Source organism: Aspergillus piperis, assembly GCF_003184755.1.
Source record: "Aspergillus piperis CBS 112811 unplaced genomic scaffold BO85scaffold_26, whole genome shotgun sequence".
Lineage (NCBI taxonomy): Eukaryota > Fungi > Ascomycota > Eurotiomycetes > Eurotiales > Aspergillaceae > Aspergillus > Aspergillus piperis.
Genome location: NW_020291616.1, coordinates 1 through 17,476, shown reverse-complemented (window position 1 = coordinate 17,476; position 17,476 = coordinate 1). Strand labels below are relative to the sequence as shown.

Genomic DNA, 17,476 nt, shown 5'->3' with positions numbered 1-17,476 from the left:
TACCCAAGCATGCCACAACGTGTGGCTGGATATAGTAAAGTAGGCACATTTTGTATCTAGTATGAAGTTTTATCCTCGCCAGCATTAATAGCTCAGCTTATGAATTGCCCTATAGGCCAAGACTGGATCAATTCAAAGCCCCGCTATATCACATCATCTCGTGCTATAGTACTATTCAATCAATATCCATCATGTCACTATCCTCCGGCTCAGGCAATGGTGCGAACGATACAACCCGCGCTTTCGGTCTCCAAAATCGTCTCTCCTTAGCCCTCAACGGCCGGGGTCTGTCAGGCTGTTGGTTGCGATCATAATTCCAGGTGCGAAGCACCCAGCGCAAAAGCATTATTCCATGAAGAAGATCATAGGCATCCAACTTGAACGGATTCCTCTCTCCAGGGACGTATTGGTAAGTGTGACGAAACATACCCGGTTTGATCCTAGCCATTTCATGTAAAGTCCAGATCGCAGTGATTCCTACAATATTGTTCATCGTGACCTTGTCCCAGTCCAATCGGGGAGGTTCTGTATCATCGAAGATAGATATAAAAGCCATGTCTTGGGACCAATGGAAAAGCTGCATGTCAATAGTCAGGATGTCCCTTGCATCGTCGTAGGCCCTCTTTGAAGGCTTCATGCTACTGACAAAATCCTCGAGGATTTTCGCCATCCTTGGGCCGCTCCGGTAGCATAGATCCCATATCTCTGTAGTGGCATTCATGCCCCAGGCTCCGGCGAGGAGTTCATCGTCTGAGCTGAGCTGCTTTACATACCCGACGGTGTAGTCGATTCCTTCGATCTCGTTGTATTTTTCATCTTCCGAAGGGCGGGTTTTGGGGTTATGAATGCTGCTCTCAAGGTCTGTGATAGACAATATTAGTACATTATAATTGGGGCTAGAAATGAAATGTCCCAAATGGCTATGAAGGAATGATCGAAACAATCAGGTACTTACTAGCCATAGTTCTGACCCTTGGTATGAACTTGCCCACAGTTGAAGTGACTTGCTGTTTCTAGTTGAGGGGTTTTCTCCTGGACTTGGATTCAACAACTGGCGCTCTCTCTTATACAAGTTTCGGGCTAGAGGAAAACCAAAATACTATTTGACTACATCGGGTATCTCCTTCACTTCGTTGTAGCAGGGGTGCATGAGGCAGTACGCCTAAACAGCCTGACATCCCGTCATTCATTGTGTAACCTAGCCCTATTCCTTAATAGGGCAAGTTAATTTGCAATGCTGGAGTTTCCAGCTATCTAATAAGACCTTACCTGTCTTATACGTAGAACAGCAGGGTAGCTTTTTTCTTCTACTTGCCATTTTCCAGGCTAATTCCGGTGCTTCAAGGGGATTTCACAAAGAATTGACCTTCGAGACGCAACCATCTGTATGGACATCAGCAATAGCTCTAAATGCCCCCAGGTCAACTTTGAGACTGCAATTTATCAAGTAACTTAGTGTTAATTTGGTAATGTAACATTGTCTCTAGCGAGTGCATTTATATATTACTCCGCAATCCTGTCATTTGAGTCTCGTTGTTATCTTCCCGCTACTACAGTGAATATCATTTCAGCATTCAGTGCGTATGATATAAAAGCAGGCAGACGATATAAAAGATACCGGCCAAGTTGTCTAGGCTTAGTGGGGGGGGTTCTATCTCCAAGGATACAAAATACTATCTGCTCGACTTCGATGCCGTAAGGCAAGAAAATATATCTGCAATCTAAATTACAATATATTGGACTAAATTACCATCGAACGAAGCATATCTCCAGGATAATTCACCTCCTGAGATATATTCTGGTATATTAGGCGTCTTTTTATCGAAGGTGGCCTTGCTTTGCTACCTTACTTCTTTTGTCGATCGTGAAACTGAAAACTTCGATTTTATAATTAAACTCATATTAAACCCTCCACAAATTATCCTTTCCAGATACACCAAATCATTGCACTCAATGAAGAGTATGACAAATTCCATTAATTCATTCATACCAAAGGGACGTAATCTCCAAAGTTTTACCGATTGGACCCCACAAGTATCTGCGTAATCTTGGATAGAAAATTATCCAGATGCTCCTTGACCCAGCTGCCAGCCTCACATAGAATATCCCGTAACAAAGCACACGCGGATTTGATTGCATCAAAAACCTTTTGAAATCCGGTCTTGATACCATCCCAGACCTTAGAACAGATATCGCAGATATATTGCCAGAACCCATGACTTTGGGACGAACTATTATCGGACAACTCATCGTCAAAGGATGGATCACCGAGCAATCCATCATCAGACCGTTCATCATCAGAGCATTCTCCCTCGTATGGACTATCCTCGGACAATCCAGGATCAGAAAACGGCTCAGCTGAAGGCATATTGTTAGTTTGATTATCAGGAGATGCCTCATCGTCAGATTTATCCTCCTCTTTTGGGTCATCGGAGAGTTCTGCCATGCCTTCAGAGGAACCAAACAACTTCTCTTTCAATAAGATCCATTGGTCATCCAGTTTCCTTCTCATATCAGGGGTGATGCGCGAGCGCATGTTCGGGGGGACATATCCACTGCGTCTTTTTGCCTCGGATCCTCCATGTTGTGAGGATCCCGATGCCCACCCGGAATTGAAAGGTTCTCTAGTGTAGCATGTGAGTATAGGATTATTTGACAACATTGATCAGTTAGTGAGATTTAATGGGGACTAACTCATTCGCATGCATCTTTCGTGGTGTAGCCTTGGCCTGGTGTTCTACTGATGTTCGTTCTGGCTTACAGGATGTGGATGGAATGAAAATACCCCATAGATATATTATAATAGTCTCCAAGCGGAAGAATACTCCGAACAACGAATAATTGTTTCGCAACGATGACAGTGTTTGCCTGACATGACTAATTTTATGTTATTTCAGGTAGTCAACAACAAAACAAAAGGAAGAGAAGAGAGAATATATTTCTTTTCCTAGGAGTTGCTCGCCGCTGAGTGACTTTGTGGGTGTCTCCAATTTCGACGCTCACAAGAGGTAAGGCAGTACGTTATGCATGCAAGCCGACAGCTATTTGCATTGATCTTTGGTGTTTGAGCGATTGATAGGGACAATTAGTTGTTGCGTCCGATGAAATGCCTTACTTATAATCAGGACTTGCCAAGTGCCCCATCCAAACTCAAGACTGGATCCGACCCGCATTCAGGGTGTAAGCTGCCCGCATCTTCCGGACTTTGAGCTTATCTCCGTCATCTCCCATCAGGTAGCATTATAAAACCCCCGTATAGAACAACGATTTGGAAGCGCTATCTAACACCTCACTCCCTTCCCAAGCGGTGATTTACTTTGCCTTCATAAATAGAACCACCCGCCTCCCCACTCCTGCTGGAGTGCTCCCCTCGTCTGAACGCCATCATCTTGTACACCGCACAACGAGTGCGACATAAACTGCACGAAGAACGAGGCATTTGGCGTTCTGCATACCTTCCACAGCACAACTTCGACTGGGTTGAGAAGCCACACGATATCCGGCTGAATTAGAAGCCTACAGAGTGATGAAGTATTGAACCCAAGGATTGATCTGATCTTTCGACGTCGCCTAGTATGCAGGTAGCAGACAGTGATGGTAGAATTCGCGTCTCGGTTAAAAAGCGTGTAGATCTAATGAGGTGACATGATATTCAGTTTGGGTGCTGCTATGACCCTACCATTAGATGTCCTCTGATAAGATGTCCAGATATCCTAATGTCTGAAAAGAGGCTCAGCATAGAATTTGCCATATAGCTTGCGACAATAACTTCTTGTGAGTAATGCCTCTCGAGAGTAACAATAGACTCAACGGTGTGAGAAAGTAAAGCAAGCGATATTGAAGTATAGGCCTATATCAATTACTGCCAGATATTCCCTGAATATCGCATGCACTAGTTCTTCTCCATGCAAGAATCTATACCATAATAACGGGCGCAAAGACGAAGGGGACATAATGACTTATTATGAAACTTCTGCCGAGAAGAGTCAACTGATTCCACACTCAACCACACTTCCATGTCCCTTAGCAAGCCCATAACCAGATACCGGAGTTAAGAGACCCTCGACCCACTCCATCTCCATCGGCCCCACCAGCGGATTGACCGATAACGGGCCAATAATAACCGAAGTGTAAGCATCTTGCGGCATCTATTTAAGAGCCACTTGTTAGCCTCGCCCAGTGTAGGTAGTGGTAAGAACAGATCAACCCTCCTTGGTGTCATAGAACCTTCCAAATGCAGCTGCATCGGATACCACATCCCGCACTGGCCACTGGCCCTGAGGATGACTGGAGCGGAGTGAGCAGTCGAGTTATACGACGTCGAGTGCAAAATCGCCTCAACCAGAGAGCCTATCGTGAGGACTAGAACCCCTGCCTACTCAGTGTAGAGGCTGGCGCCTTTTTAGCTGACTATTCTTATTGCAGGGTTGCGTCAACGAAAAAATGGCAGTTCATCGGGAGCCGCAAACAACATCCACAACGTATCATCATTGAACTCTCCTATTCCCCCCTCGGGCACGATTACATGTAGACTATCAAAGACCGAACATCTCCGATGCACATTTGCTCCTCCAGATGTCCACGAGCTGATGGCCGACTTTGAAACGGGAGCTTTGCATAGCTACCTGGGCGGATCGCCACAGACCGACATGCTCCTGAACCTAAGCAGAATGAATGTTCTTCGGGCGGCCTACCAGAATGCTATTGTTCTGGGCATGCCTGCCGAATGGCTGTGCTTGGATGATACTATATCCATCTTCTCCGCCCATGGTCCCCATATAATCCCTAATGGTCAGATGAGCATTCCCCCAAGTTTACGCCCTACAGCCCTACAGCGTGCGACTCCACATCACCCATGGCTTGATGTCTTCCCGTTCCCGAGCATGAGAGACAATCTCATCCGAGCAGGCGACGATCTTGATGATGATGAACTGTGCCATGATTTAACGGCTTTCTGGGATACGCGCAGCAGTAATGCCACACTCCTCGTATGGGGAACACCCTGGGATCCGCAGAACTGGGAGGTTACTGAGGATTTTGCTAAGAAGTGGGGGGCTTTTCTTCGAGGATGTCCGGAAATTCTGCGTTCAACAAACAGTTGGAGGGCTAGGAGAGGGGAGAGGCCTCTGGTATGGGAGCGCATCTTCACTTCCGGCGATACCTGAAACTTGTACCTGTATAGATAAAAGATTTGTCAACTGCGAAGATTCTATCTCCAGCTACATAACGTGTGTTCCATGCCTTTGAGGCGTCTGTAGAGCAATCAAGACCCTTATATACTTGAATTCAGCCGCTATCTCACAGTATCTGGTCTTTAAGAACTAGAATCCCCTCGAAATCCCACTATGTGCAGAAACCCCCGGCCTGGCGTTGTAGTGACGGCTTAGTCTCTGGACAGTGGACAAATTGGTCCCTGGCCAAGGTTGTACCTCAAGGTGGAGAACGCCATCTGCTTACGAGTTCAGTGCAATTGGTCGATACTGCTGTGGAGACCACTCAATCTGCAGTGGCTGCACCTTGCTTACAATTCTGCTCTGATTGGCTGGGATTGTAGCAGTGGATCTTAGCATATGATTATCAAGTGCGGCATCCATCATACATGTTGCCATCATGGTGCGTTGAGGGTTTGTTGGACGTTTCCCTACACAGTGTTCAGCTCTGTTCATAAGTAGCTACTATGCCTACGCTCTATCCTGGATGTTCAACAGTCTTGCGTAAGAAGTGAAATGAAATACTCAGAAAGAATTGGATTTTTCCTAAAGAGCCCGCAGCTGCACTAAGACCTCGATACTAATCTACATACCAGCAGCTCTAATGATGCTGTCGCCAATAACCGCGGCACTCAGCGGGTATTGACCCGTAACCGATTGGCCATTCTCTCACTGGTGAGAACCTTGATACCAAATGGGCCATCGGCCTTCTCTCAAATACTCCACGGTTAATTAGTTCCGTCTCCAGCAAGAAGGGCATATCTTGGCTAAATTGTGGGATTTCCTCCTCCGCGTCAGAGGTACTAGTAACCTTCTGTCGTGAAAATGATTATGTCCCATTCGATAACGTCACATTGGCCAGAGCGGCAGAACCATGGCACACAGCAGACACGACTTTGCCTGCCTCTTATATGATGACGCCTCAGTCCTACTTCGGTATACTTCCGGACAAGGATCCAGGGTAGGCCTGGATACTCAATATATCCTACATATCTAGTGGAAATGTGAATGATTAACGCGAAATAACCGGAGTTCTACCGAAATGGTGTAAGCTCACGGACTTAGCGGATGTAACTCACCGCGATATTCAGAATGAATCCTACATAAGGGTGACCCTGCCCCTCAATCAGAAGGATTGGAACACCCAACCACCTTGCCAACATTCAATTTCTCCACATAACACCAACACTTTCAGGAGAACACTCATCAACATGACATATACAATCACCGTCGTCTTCCCCAACGAGCCCGATGCCAGATACGACGTCGATTACTACACCAACGTTCACATGAGGCTAATCGAGAAGCATTGGACCAAGTACGGCCTCAAAAGCTGGTCCGTCACCAAGTTTAGTCCGTCCTTGGACGGTACACCCCCTCCATATGCTGTTGGTAGCCGAGTACACTGGGAAAGTGAGGAGGGGATGAAGAAAGCATTTGAGAGTCCCGAGGTGCCGGAGGTTATGGGGGATGTTGTTAATTTCAGCAACAAGCCAGCTATTTTCTTGTTTGGGGAGACTGTGCAGCCTTCTTCTAAGCCTTGAGTGTTGAGGTAGGTATTTACCCGAGAAGAGTATTGAGGGTATGTCGTGGCTAATTTCATTAGGAAGGGATTCTTATTGAGCCATACAGCACGTTATCCTTCGTCATATAGCATGTCCAGGTCATTTTTTCGTCGATTTGCATTTTGCTAGCAACTACACTGCGAAGTATGCTGGTCACCCCGTTATCTTGAAATTGCATTGTGTACGATTGAGATCGGAACCTGGACTACTACCACTGATAATGGATGGGTAGATGAATGAGTTGTTTCCTAACTGACATGTACATGAACAGACCTGCCACTAGATTTCAAGAATATATACTAAGTTAGAATGCTTGTTCTGTGCTTACCAGGTACATTCTACTTTAGTCTGTCAAACTAAGGTTCTCCAGTAGTATTTCACTACGGTGAGAGGATAATATGAAAATGCCGACGTCGATCTACAATTTAAATGTAGGCGGAGGATCGTACTACCAAGTGCCGGGAACATTATCCTGAAATTGCCTGCTTAACTCCCTTTCCATGATCTTCTCGGCTCAATCGGAAGCCACTTGGAGCACCTTACCCGAGAAGGAGATGTTGGGGACTAATCTCACACATACCACTAAGAGCAGAAATAATTGTAACAATGCTTATTGTTATCATTGCCTCGATTCTTTCGAAACCCGCAGTAAAACCCGGAAACGATGTGAAAATAGCCAAGGAAAACCTAGTGATGGTATGGACGTACCCCTAGTTGTTAACACGGGCTCGATTCGCTCAAAATCCAATTTGCACATTGAAGAACAGGTAAATTATAAGAGTCAAGAAATAGAGTTGCGAACATATGCGACGCTGCATGCACACCAAATCCCATTTCGCCCATCATTTCCTCATGTTGTACGGGGAGAAAGGTAAACAGACCCTCGAATATGGTCTGCAAAGAAAGGGGGTTGGTTTTGGCCGTTACACCTGTGCAACTCTGCAATATCCTTGGCGACTCGTTGATCCTCTAGTTCTCGTCTAAAGATGGACCATTGCTTGCTTTTCCTTGACAAATGTAGAATGTGGACTGGAATAGCGAAGGTCTGTAAATGAGCGAGCTTGAAATCATAAGAAAAATTATTGATGTCGATCACAATGTATGCATGTCGCGAATACACATCGACGACGAGTTTTCGCACCACGTGGCGTTCCCCCCAGCTGTTCGTGAACGGTTTAACGAGTTCGAATGCTGATTCCAAATAATTGTTTGGGTTTAAAATTTCGGTAGGAACGTCAATAACAATGCGTATTGTTGTTAAATCTTGCATAGTTTGGAGTACATGTTCATTGACCTCGTCCATGATGGAAGGTATTATGTGGGCAAATACCGTGAGAAGTGCGTTGAGAATTACAAAAGGGTTTGATGGTTGGATATGCAGACAGCAAGCTGCACTTTCAATTTTCCCCTTGCATGCGTCACCTGACTGCAAAGCTATTGGCACCACTGTTTTGACTGTTTGAAGGCTCAGACAGGTTGCCCTGATATGACAGGAAGGAGAAACATACAGCAACGTTGAGATGCCATCACAAATACGATTCCGTGTGCGGAGTAGACTAATCTGATATGATAACCCTTTCTAATCTTATCTCTATCCCCAACTTCCCATCCGGATATCCTCCTTCACCCCCGCATCGGCGACCTCCGCCACCACCCCATCTATATAACAAAACCCCCGGTACCAAAACCGCCACCAAAGTAAACACCACTAACCACTTACAACCCCTACCTCAACCCCCCATTATATCTCATTCCCTCTCAATTGAACCAAAATGCTCCTAATCAACACCACAATCCTGACCCTCTCCCCAACCCGCACAATCCTCACCAACGGCGCCCTCCGCACCGAGTCCAATTACATAACCGACATCGACAAAACCCCCATCCTCCTAGCCAAATACCCAAATGACGAAGTCATCGATCTCACCGGCCACATCCTCATCCCGGGACTAATCTCCACGCATATGCACACTGCGCAGACGCTCCTCCGCGGCTGCGCAGACGACCTCGAGCTGGTATCTTGGCTGTGCGAGCGCATTTGGGTCTTGCAGGGAAATTTCACGCCCCAGGATGGATATGCGGCGGCGAGGTTGAGTATTGCGGAGATGTTGAAGAGTGGGACGACTTGTTTTCTGGAGAGTATGGTATTTCTCTCTCTCCCCATTCTTTTCCGTATTCATTTATTTATGTAGGTGGACGGTGCTGATGTGATACTGTGTCTGTGTAGTTCGCAGATCGGTATGGCTTCGACGGACTATGTCGCGCCGTCGAGGAGAGCGGGATCCGAGGCTGCTTGGGCAAGATCGTCATGGATACGGGACGGTACGCGAAGGATGATGCGTGGGCGATGCACCCGGGGTTAATTGAAGATCGGGAGACGTCGTTGCTGGGCACGATGAAGATGTGGGAGAAGTGGAATGGGAAGGCGGGGGATCGGATTAGGGTTTGGTTTGGGGCCAGGACGCCGGGGGGGTATACACCCTTTTCTTTTCTCCATCTAAATATTGCCCTCTGGTTATGATACTAACTGACGAATCTCTCAGAGTGTCTCCTGCCCTCTACAAAGAAATGACCGCCCTCTCAGCGAAACACAACATACCCATAACCATGCATTGCGCCGAAGTGTCCGCCGACCGGGACTTCTTCGCCTCCGTCGACCATACCCCCATGACCTACTGCGACAGCGTCGGGCTCCTCTCCCCCTCCACCGTGCTAGTACACATGGTCCACCTCGACGACGGGGATATCTCGCTTCTAGCTAAGTCCGGCACGCATGTCGCGCACTGCCCCACCTCCAATGCGAAGCTCGCGTCGGGCACATGTCGAGTCCCGGATCTGCAGCGTGCGGGGGTGAATATCGGGCTCGGGACGGATGGTGCACCGTGTAACAATACCTGCGACATGTTGCAGGAGATGAAGCTAGCGGGGATTATACATAAAGGGACGAGTGGGGATCCAACGGTTGTGAGTGCGGAGGAAGTGCTGGAGATGGCGACGATTAATGGGGCTAGGGCGTTGGGGTTGCAGGATAGTATTGGGAGTTTGGAGGTAGGGAAGAAGGCGGATATTGTGGCGATTGATGCTAGGGGCGTGGAGATGCAGCCGTGGTTCAATCCGGTTAGTGCGGTGGTGTATACGGCTACGGGGAGGGATGTGAGGTTTGTGATGGTGGATGGCAAGGTGGTTGTTAGGGAGGGCGAGTTGGTGACGATGGATGAGGGGGAGGTCGTGAGGGAGGCGGAGAGGAGGAGTAGGGAGGTCGTGGAGAGGGCTGGGTTGGGGGGCAGGGTAGGTGCTAGGTGGCCGGTTGTGTGAGATTCAATTGAAATGGATTTTATTGTGAGGTATAAAGGTTTGATTAAAGCTTTGGTAGCCACAGAGTCTGCGAATTGCACCATCCTGTCAGTCCGTTCAATCCCCACTCCACTCCAAGCCCGCTCTTCTTGTGTCCTCCGAAGGGTGCGAAGGGCGCACAATCGAAATGTGAGTTCACCCAGACTGAGCCCGCCTCGAGATGATCTGCCATGCGTCGTGCGCGCTGCAGGTCGCGACTCCAGACGGATGCTCCTAGGCCGTAGTCTGTGTTGTTGGCGCGCGCCAGTACATCTGTCTCGTCGGACCATTTCATAAGAGGCAGGATCGGGGCGAATGGCTCCTCCTGCACGACCCGGGATGTCTCGGGCGGGTTGTCGACAATCGTTGGAGTGATGAAGTAGCCTGTCCGGCCTAGAATGGGATTACTCGAGAAGGTGCTCAGACCGCTAGAATGGATGTTGTTAAGAAGGTCGGTAGCCTTGTCGTACTGCATCTTGTTCTGCAGAGGCCCAATGAATACGTCCGGCTCTGTACCCTCGCCCATTTTCAGGGCTTGAACATGCTGCACGAGTTTATCGCGGAACTCATCGTAAATCTTCTCGTGCACATAAAGGCGCTTGATCATCATGCAGATCTGACTTGAGCACAAAAAGGAGAGGAAAGCAATCTACATTGTTAGCAGATATATTAGATTCAGAAGATGCAACACACCTGAGGAATTATAGCATCGATGTCTACATCCTCGCAGACAATGCAGGGGTCATTCCCGCCCAGTTCCAATGTCACTTTCTTCAACGTCTTAGCACAACTAGCCATGACACGCTGGCCCGTAGCTATCGAGCCCGTGAAGCTAATCTTTTGAATACCTGGGTGCTCGGTAATCATCGGTCCCAGATCGTCGCCCCCACTGAGAGCCTGCACCACACCCGGCGGAAAGCATTGTGTTGCCAGTTCCGCCAATTTCAAACCACAGTATGGCGTGTATGGGGAGGGCTTGACGATGATAGTATTACCCGTATACACAGCTGGGACAATCTTGCCGATAGCCAGCAGTACAGGAAAATTCCAGGGCACAATAGCAGCGGCTACACCGATAGGGATATACCGCTGAATTACCTCCCGGTCGTCTGTGTCATTGACGACCGTCTTGGGAATAATGATGGAGCTGAGCGAACGGGTCCACTGAATGGCCATGTCCAGCTCGGTCGATGCCTGGCTCAATGATTTGCCCTGCTCGCGGGACAGAAGTCCCACCAGATCTTCCTTATTGGCCGCGATGCGATCAGCAAAGGAATGGATGGCAGTGCGGCGCTCATCATACGAGGTCCGTGACCATTGACGAAACGCTCGGCTGGCAGCGCCCACTGCGCGATCGAGATCTTCTGCTGTCGAGACGGGCACTTCAGGGTTGGGCTGGCAATTGGCTGGGTTAATGCCATGACGGGTTTGCGACGTGGAAGTCAATTCGTTGTCGATGACATTGTAAAAGGTCTGATCCGTTAGATCGCATGCAGATCGGAGTATCGATCATTGATCACTTACAGTGTAATCCAAAGCCATGATGTTCAAAGTTGTGATTATTTCTGATGATGAGGGTGAACGAAAGCAAGCAAATGGAGCAGGGCACAGCCGGACTATAAGAGCAGCATCGCAATAGGCCTAGAAGGACCTCAAACACATGAAAGTCGGCCAAATCCGCTAAATTGAACTCTATATCGGCCGCATTGGGCGAGATTGCTGACATTCCCCGCACCTTGAATCTAGTTTAGTCACTACGGTGCGCATGGGGACTGTTTAGCTCCGAACAGTGAGTGGATGTCAGATTGATCGTCGGACGCCTGAATTGCCGTCTTTGTCTCACCTTCCAATCACGTTCTCCTGCAGCATGCGGCGCTGACAAGCGTCACACAGCTGGAACGTGGAAGAGCAGTGCGATGTGATATTATCTACACGAGTGACACGAGGCACGGACGGCGTCTTTTCCCTCCAGTCGGAGATTTTCCGCCTTCAATTTCAGCTTGCCAGCCGGTGTCTCCGACCTGTTGCCTGAGGCGGCGTTCTCCGGACGCCTGGTAGCCTTAATAGAAAATAGACACATGATGATAGATGCTCATCTTGGTTGATTGATTGATTGGAGGCTTTGCGTGTGGCGAGATAGTCCGCAGGTATCCGGAGTATCTCTCAGCGGGTGTTTTGCGACGTGATCCCCAGCTGACTCGAGCGAAAACTGCAGACTCCGCGCCAAGCGAGTGGTAATTGAACTATCTGATAATTATCAAACACACTACGTCACAGTAGCATTGCTTATTCTTTGTTTCTCGTTTACCTGGTGAAACTGTCTCTTCAAGGGCACTCCCATGTGCTGACTAATGCCACGGAGCAACGGAGAAACACACCAGCCGATGGCATCCCAGCGTCGGTGCCTTCAACAAGATGGTCAGTGCGACACGATACACCGGCGATCAACTTCTGACCAGGTTGGAAGCGGTTATTGAAACCTTAGCTTGACTGATAGCTCGCAGCTGGGTTTGGTCATGGGACTTTGCTCGGGTACTGTGCAGGTTGGCGTGTTCCACAGTGGTCAATTGGTTCCAACACCAACTTGAATCATCTCGATATGAGAATAAATCTACTCGTAACTGGGAGAGATCTGTCTCGGAATCATGTTAATGCTTTTGAAGTACACCTAAGGAATACGATGTAAAGCCTATTAAGAGAAACTCAGATCACATCTTTTCCAAAATAAATTGTCTCAAAATTCTTGATACTAACAAGATATGTTTTCGATGGCAGGGATGATACTAGAATGAATTCAAGTGTCCGACTCATTTCATCTTTTCATCTTATTACATTAGTAAGTAGGGATGAAATGTATAGTTCTCAGAAGAACTAGGAAAATTTCTTAGGTCTGGGGTAGCAAATATACAAAATAAAGATTTAGAGGAATCTCTATTATAAACTCCAGCAGACCTAAAGGATAGATTGAATTATCATGTAGTTTGTATATACCTGACTAAGTATGTTTGATAGCATATGTAAGAACTTGCTCAATTGCCCAGCATCAAATTACCACTAATTGTCTCGGCAGAAACCCCAAGGTCCTCGAATGACAGCACAGGAGGGTTTCCCAATTCCTCCTACCAATCATGTGCGGTGCATTTAGCACGGCATTTGAGATGTGGATAAGGATTGAGCAAATCATGAATAGATGAGATATAGATATGCTTAGCTGCACATGGCATCGATGAGCCATACAATAAAATAAATGGTACCGACATAATGCTGCCCGAAGCGATTGGCGCAACCACCCGAGCCAAGAAGGCCAAGACAGCAGGCGCGTCACACATAAAAGCAGATGAACATCCAGTATGTGAGAAGAAATGAACCAGTCACCCCGCCATGGGTAATATTCTAGATGAAAAGCGACAGACAGTCGTTCAGGTTCTTCCGGATGGTGTGAGCGATGAAGCCGAGTTTGCGCAGGAGTTCACTCGAAAGGAACATGCGCTGGGATTCTGGGAAGCCATGCGACGGCACTGGCCGGCTGTGGCTTGGGCGTCGTTTATGAACCTGGTAGGAAACTAATATATTTGTCCGGTTGAAAAGCAGCTGTTAACTTACCATAGGCGACCATTTTGAAAGGCATTGTAGGTCATCCTCCATTTGAGTTGAGATGCAGCCCTAACTGGTATAGGATGGCGGTATCGTCAAAGGTCTAGTCGGTCTCGACGTCTTCAAAAAGACATACGGCTACAATTACCATGGGGAATACGTCCTAGCCGCTCAGTGGATCTCCGCCTTCCAATACGCAAATCTACTAGGGGCCATCGTGGGCGCTCTTTGCTCGGGCTTTGCCTACGATCGCTTCGGTCCACGAGTGATGATAGCTGTGTGCTCGTGTTTGTCCATCGCCTTCATCTTCGTGCAGTTCTTCAGTCATACGCCAGCCCAGCTGTTTGTGGGCGAGCTCATCAATGGGTGCATCATCGCGTTTTACCCCATTTGTGCCTCTGCGTACGTGGGTGAGGTAACCCCGCTGGCACTCCGCGGGTTCGCGGCTACAATGACCAACCTTGCCTTCTCGATCGGGTCGCTCATTGCCTCGGGCATCCTCAAAGGCACGGAGTCGCTGAACACCACCATGTCGTACAAAATCCCCATCGCGACGCAGTGGGCGCTACCATGCATCATGCTGGCGCTGATCTTCTTCTGCCCTGATCCGCCATACTGGCTTTGTCGACATGGTCGCAACGAAGCGGCACTAGCATCGCTACGGCGTCTAGCCACTCCCGGTGTAGATGTGTCGCGGCAACTATCCCATATCGAAGAGACACTGCGTCTAGAAGCCAGTTTCCAGGCCGACCGACCGACATACCGGGAATGTGTGCGTGGGCCTAACCTCCGCCGCCTGCTGATCTGCGTGATGGCTTACAACATGCAAGCCTTCACGGGAAATGTCTTCTTCATCAACTACGCCGTGCATTTTATGGAGCTGGCGGGCTTAGACTCGTCAAATGCATTTTCGATGAACATCGGACTGACGGCGCTGGGACTTGTTGGAACATGTCTATCGTGGCTATTACTGCCCTATGTGGGCCGCCGAACGATGTACATCTTCGGGTGCTCCGCTTTGGCGGTGGTACAGTGCCTGATCGGTGTGCTCGACGTCGTCCCACGAGACAATGCCACGGTATGGGGACAGTGTGGGCTCATGCTGGCCTGCACGTTCGTGTATGATCTCAGTCTCGGGCCATTCTGCTATGTGCTGCTGGCGGAAGTCTCATCGGCGAGACTGCGGGGACTGACCATCGCGCTGGCCACAGTCAGCTGCTTTGTGTGGTCGGTAGTGTTCGCAGTAGTGATACCGTACGCGATGAACGAAGACGAGGGGAACTGGCGGGGCAAGATGGGATTTTTATTTGCGGGGTTAGGCGCGCTGTGTGCAGGGTATTGCTTCTGGTGGATGCCAGAGACGCAAGGAAAGACGTTCGAGGAGTTGGATGTGCTGTTTGAAAAGGGTGTCCCCAGTCGAAAGTTCAAGAATTGTGTGGTTGAGATGCAGTAAATCGAAGTCAATTCTGTCGATGCCGAAGACCGAATCTACTCCGACAAAAAATTGACAGCTTATGCTGACTAATGCCGGGGATAATGGAGATAACATCAAATCAACCTCAACATCCTCCACTACCGAGGTATCTTAATGATTTTCTTCAGTCTCAACATCTTCTATTTCTGCTTGATAAGCATCGGTCGTCGAATACTAATCAGTTTCACCGTCCGCATTGAATCCCCCACTTATCCCCTTATCCCGAGGCCCGTAGCATAACTCGACACCGTAAACCCCGCCGAGTGGAAACTTTCCGGCTTCCATTCCTGATTCTAAGTTCGCTCCGCCAGTATGACATAACTAACCCTTCACGGAGTTGCGTTTCCGTTGAGTGCAGCCTATCGGAGGGGTAAATTTACACAGTAAGAACTGTATTTTTATGGTGTTTGTCTGAAACAATCTCCCACTCACTCTTTGGGGAAAGAAAAATCCTAACTTGCCGAGCAGGACTCGTCGTTCACATCCTGCCCGGTTGATGCCCCGAACAAGCATATCCCCCGATTGCCTCATCACCGGCACGGTCCACCAGAGCCGTGGTTCAACGGAGCTTCTGCACCAATCTGCCCGTTGTCCCGGTCGAAAACCCACCCACACCAGCCTGTTTCTGGCAAGAGCCTAGGTAACTCAGAAAAAACAATCCTCGTCTCGAGAAGCTTCTGCTTGCTTAGGGGGCAATGTAGTAGAATCATCACGGTGCTTTGTAATCGACATTCCACCCGCCATGATCCGCAGGAAATATAAACCCTACGTCAGACCCTGATTCCATTCATAGCATATCTCTCCAAACACTCCAAGTGAAATTCACATCATAATCACCATGTCCAACCAAACCCTCGTCTTCAAGCAAATCCCCACCGGCTACTTCGTCCCCGGCCAGGACGTCGTCCTCGAGCAGGCCTCGTACGACGCCTCCGCCCCGGCCCCGGAGGGTGGCATCTTCGTGCAATCCCTCTATGCCAGCTTCGATCCCTACATGCGCGGCCGCATGCGCCCCGCCCACATCAAGTCCTACTCCCCCGCCTTCACCCTCAACGCTCCCATCGACAGCAGCATCATCGGCAAGGTCCTCCGCTCCAACACTCCCGCCTACAAGGAGGGCGACCTGATCATCGGCTTCCTCCCTATCCAGCAGTACATCTCCGTCGCCGCTGACCAGCTGCCCCGCGTCCGCGCCCTCGAGAACCCCCTCGGCATCGAGGACCTCCGCGTCTTCATCGGCGCCCTCGGCATGCCCGGTCTGACTGCCTACTCTTCCCTCTACGAGATCGGCAAGCCCAAGAAGGGCGAGACCATCTTCGTCTCCGCTGCCAGTGGCGCTGTCGGTCAGCTGGTCGGTCAGCTCGCTAAGCACGAGGGTTTGAAGGTCATTGGATCCGTCGGATCGGACGAGAAGCTCGACTTCATCATCAAGGAGCTTGGCTTCGACGGTGGTTTCAACTACAAGACCGAGAAGCCGGCTGATGCGCTGGCCCGTCTGGCCCCCGAGGGTCTGGATATCTACTACGAGAATGTTGGTGGTGAGCACCTTGAGGCTGCGCTGAACGCGATGAACGATTTCGGTCGTATCGTCGTATGCGGTATGATCTCGCAGTACAATGGCGGTGGTTACCCGATCAAGAACATCACCAATGTGTTGACCAAGCGTCTGGATATGCGTGGTTTCATTGTCGGTGACAAGGGTATGGGTGATAAGTATACTAAGGAGCACCAGGAGAAGGTGCAGAAGTGGATCAAGGAGGGTACTTTCAAGACCTTGATTCATGAGACTCAGGGCATTGAGAATGCGCCCGAGGGTTTGTTGGGTATTTTCCATGGAAAGAACCTGGGTAAGGCTGTTCTTAAGTTCTAGATGCAGCTATGCAGCTATGATATAGATATGGTATAGATTTTTAATGATTATTGATTTAAACAAACTATGATAGCTATTTGTAGTAAATGTAATTAGCATTGATTTAGCAAACTGTGACAACTATTTGTAGTAAAATGTAATCCTGGTATAAATAAAGTGCTGACACCACGTGGGATCCACTAGTCACTACTCCGACCCTAGATCCTTGCCAGACTATTCTCATCTCGGTAGTCTATACTGACACCTGATAATCATCTTTTCACCCTACATCATCATAACACAGAATTCATCCTACCCAACCCTTTCCTCCACACTACCCCCCTTCTCTCCATCTCCATCACCATCACCACCTTGCCTCCCCTCCACACTTTCCACCCTCCCGCCATCCCTCTCCCCCTCCACCCCCCTCCTCTTCCTCTCGACCATCCAC

At 48.9% G+C, this 17,476-nt stretch overlaps 9 protein-coding genes across 9 annotated transcripts; 5 read left to right on the top strand and 4 right to left on the bottom strand.

The window, feature by feature from the left end:
* Positions 1-147: 147 nt before the first annotated feature.
* On the bottom strand, positions 148-962 carry BO85DRAFT_505031 (uncharacterized protein; the record flags this gene model as incomplete). Its single annotated transcript, XM_025664318.1, has 2 exons — positions 148-861; positions 956-962. 2 exons carry the CDS (start codon positions 960-962, stop codon positions 176-178), a joined length of 693 nt encoding a protein of 230 aa, XP_025510927.1. The 3' UTR covers positions 148-175.
* Positions 963-2,014: 1,052 nt separating this feature from the next.
* BO85DRAFT_463268 (uncharacterized protein) lies at positions 2,015-2,536 on the bottom strand (the record flags this gene model as incomplete). Its single annotated transcript, XM_025661913.1, has 1 exon — positions 2,015-2,536. One exon carries the CDS (start codon positions 2,534-2,536, stop codon positions 2,015-2,017), a length of 522 nt encoding a protein of 173 aa, XP_025510926.1.
* A 1,698-nt stretch (positions 2,537-4,234) lies between these two features.
* Positions 4,235-5,165, top strand: BO85DRAFT_492403 (bZIP transcription factor; the record flags this gene model as incomplete). The annotated part of the gene is made up of 2 exons (XM_025663774.1): positions 4,235-4,355; positions 4,426-5,165. The coding sequence occupies 2 exons, from the start codon at positions 4,235-4,237 to the stop codon at positions 5,163-5,165; spliced, it is 861 nt and encodes a 286-aa protein (XP_025510925.1).
* Positions 5,166-6,421: 1,256 nt separating this feature from the next.
* On the top strand, positions 6,422-6,754 carry BO85DRAFT_382312 (uncharacterized protein; the record flags this gene model as incomplete). Its single annotated transcript, XM_025656464.1, has 1 exon — positions 6,422-6,754. The coding sequence occupies one exon, from the start codon at positions 6,422-6,424 to the stop codon at positions 6,752-6,754; it is 333 nt and encodes a 110-aa protein (XP_025510924.1).
* A 633-nt stretch (positions 6,755-7,387) lies between these two features.
* BO85DRAFT_430099 (uncharacterized protein) lies at positions 7,388-8,109 on the bottom strand. Its single transcript, XM_025658276.1, has one exon. It carries the CDS (start codon positions 8,076-8,078, stop codon positions 7,626-7,628), a length of 453 nt encoding a protein of 150 aa, XP_025510923.1. The 5' UTR covers positions 8,079-8,109; the 3' UTR covers positions 7,388-7,625.
* A 173-nt stretch (positions 8,110-8,282) lies between these two features.
* BO85DRAFT_481347 (amidohydrolase) lies at positions 8,283-10,090 on the top strand (the record flags this gene model as incomplete). The annotated part of the gene is made up of 3 exons (XM_025663053.1): positions 8,283-8,919; positions 9,003-9,247; positions 9,319-10,090. The coding sequence occupies exons 1-3, from the start codon at positions 8,548-8,550 to the stop codon at positions 10,088-10,090; spliced, it is 1,389 nt and encodes a 462-aa protein (XP_025510922.1). The 5' UTR covers positions 8,283-8,547.
* A 4-nt stretch (positions 10,091-10,094) lies between these two features.
* On the bottom strand, positions 10,095-12,136 carry BO85DRAFT_406474 (aldehyde dehydrogenase family protein). The gene is made up of 3 exons (XM_025657336.1): positions 11,633-12,136; positions 10,802-11,581; positions 10,095-10,757 (listed from the first exon to the last, which is right to left on the bottom strand). Exons 1-3 carry the CDS (start codon positions 11,648-11,650, stop codon positions 10,134-10,136), a joined length of 1,422 nt encoding a protein of 473 aa, XP_025510921.1. The 5' UTR covers positions 11,651-12,136; the 3' UTR covers positions 10,095-10,133.
* A 1,353-nt stretch (positions 12,137-13,489) lies between these two features.
* Positions 13,490-15,302, top strand: BO85DRAFT_430092 (putative MFS alpha-glucoside transporter; the record flags this gene model as incomplete). Its single annotated transcript, XM_025658275.1, has 3 exons — positions 13,490-13,663; positions 13,717-13,737; positions 13,785-15,302. 3 exons carry the CDS (start codon positions 13,490-13,492, stop codon positions 15,153-15,155), a joined length of 1,566 nt encoding a protein of 521 aa, XP_025510920.1. The 3' UTR covers positions 15,156-15,302.
* Positions 15,303-16,133: 831 nt separating this feature from the next.
* BO85DRAFT_453400 (MDR family NADP-dependent oxidoreductase) lies at positions 16,134-17,072 on the top strand. The gene has a single exon (XM_025661044.1). The coding sequence runs from the start codon at positions 16,171-16,173 to the stop codon at positions 17,044-17,046; it is 876 nt and encodes a 291-aa protein (XP_025510919.1). The 5' UTR covers positions 16,134-16,170; the 3' UTR covers positions 17,047-17,072.
* Positions 17,073-17,476: the final 404 nt, after the last annotated feature.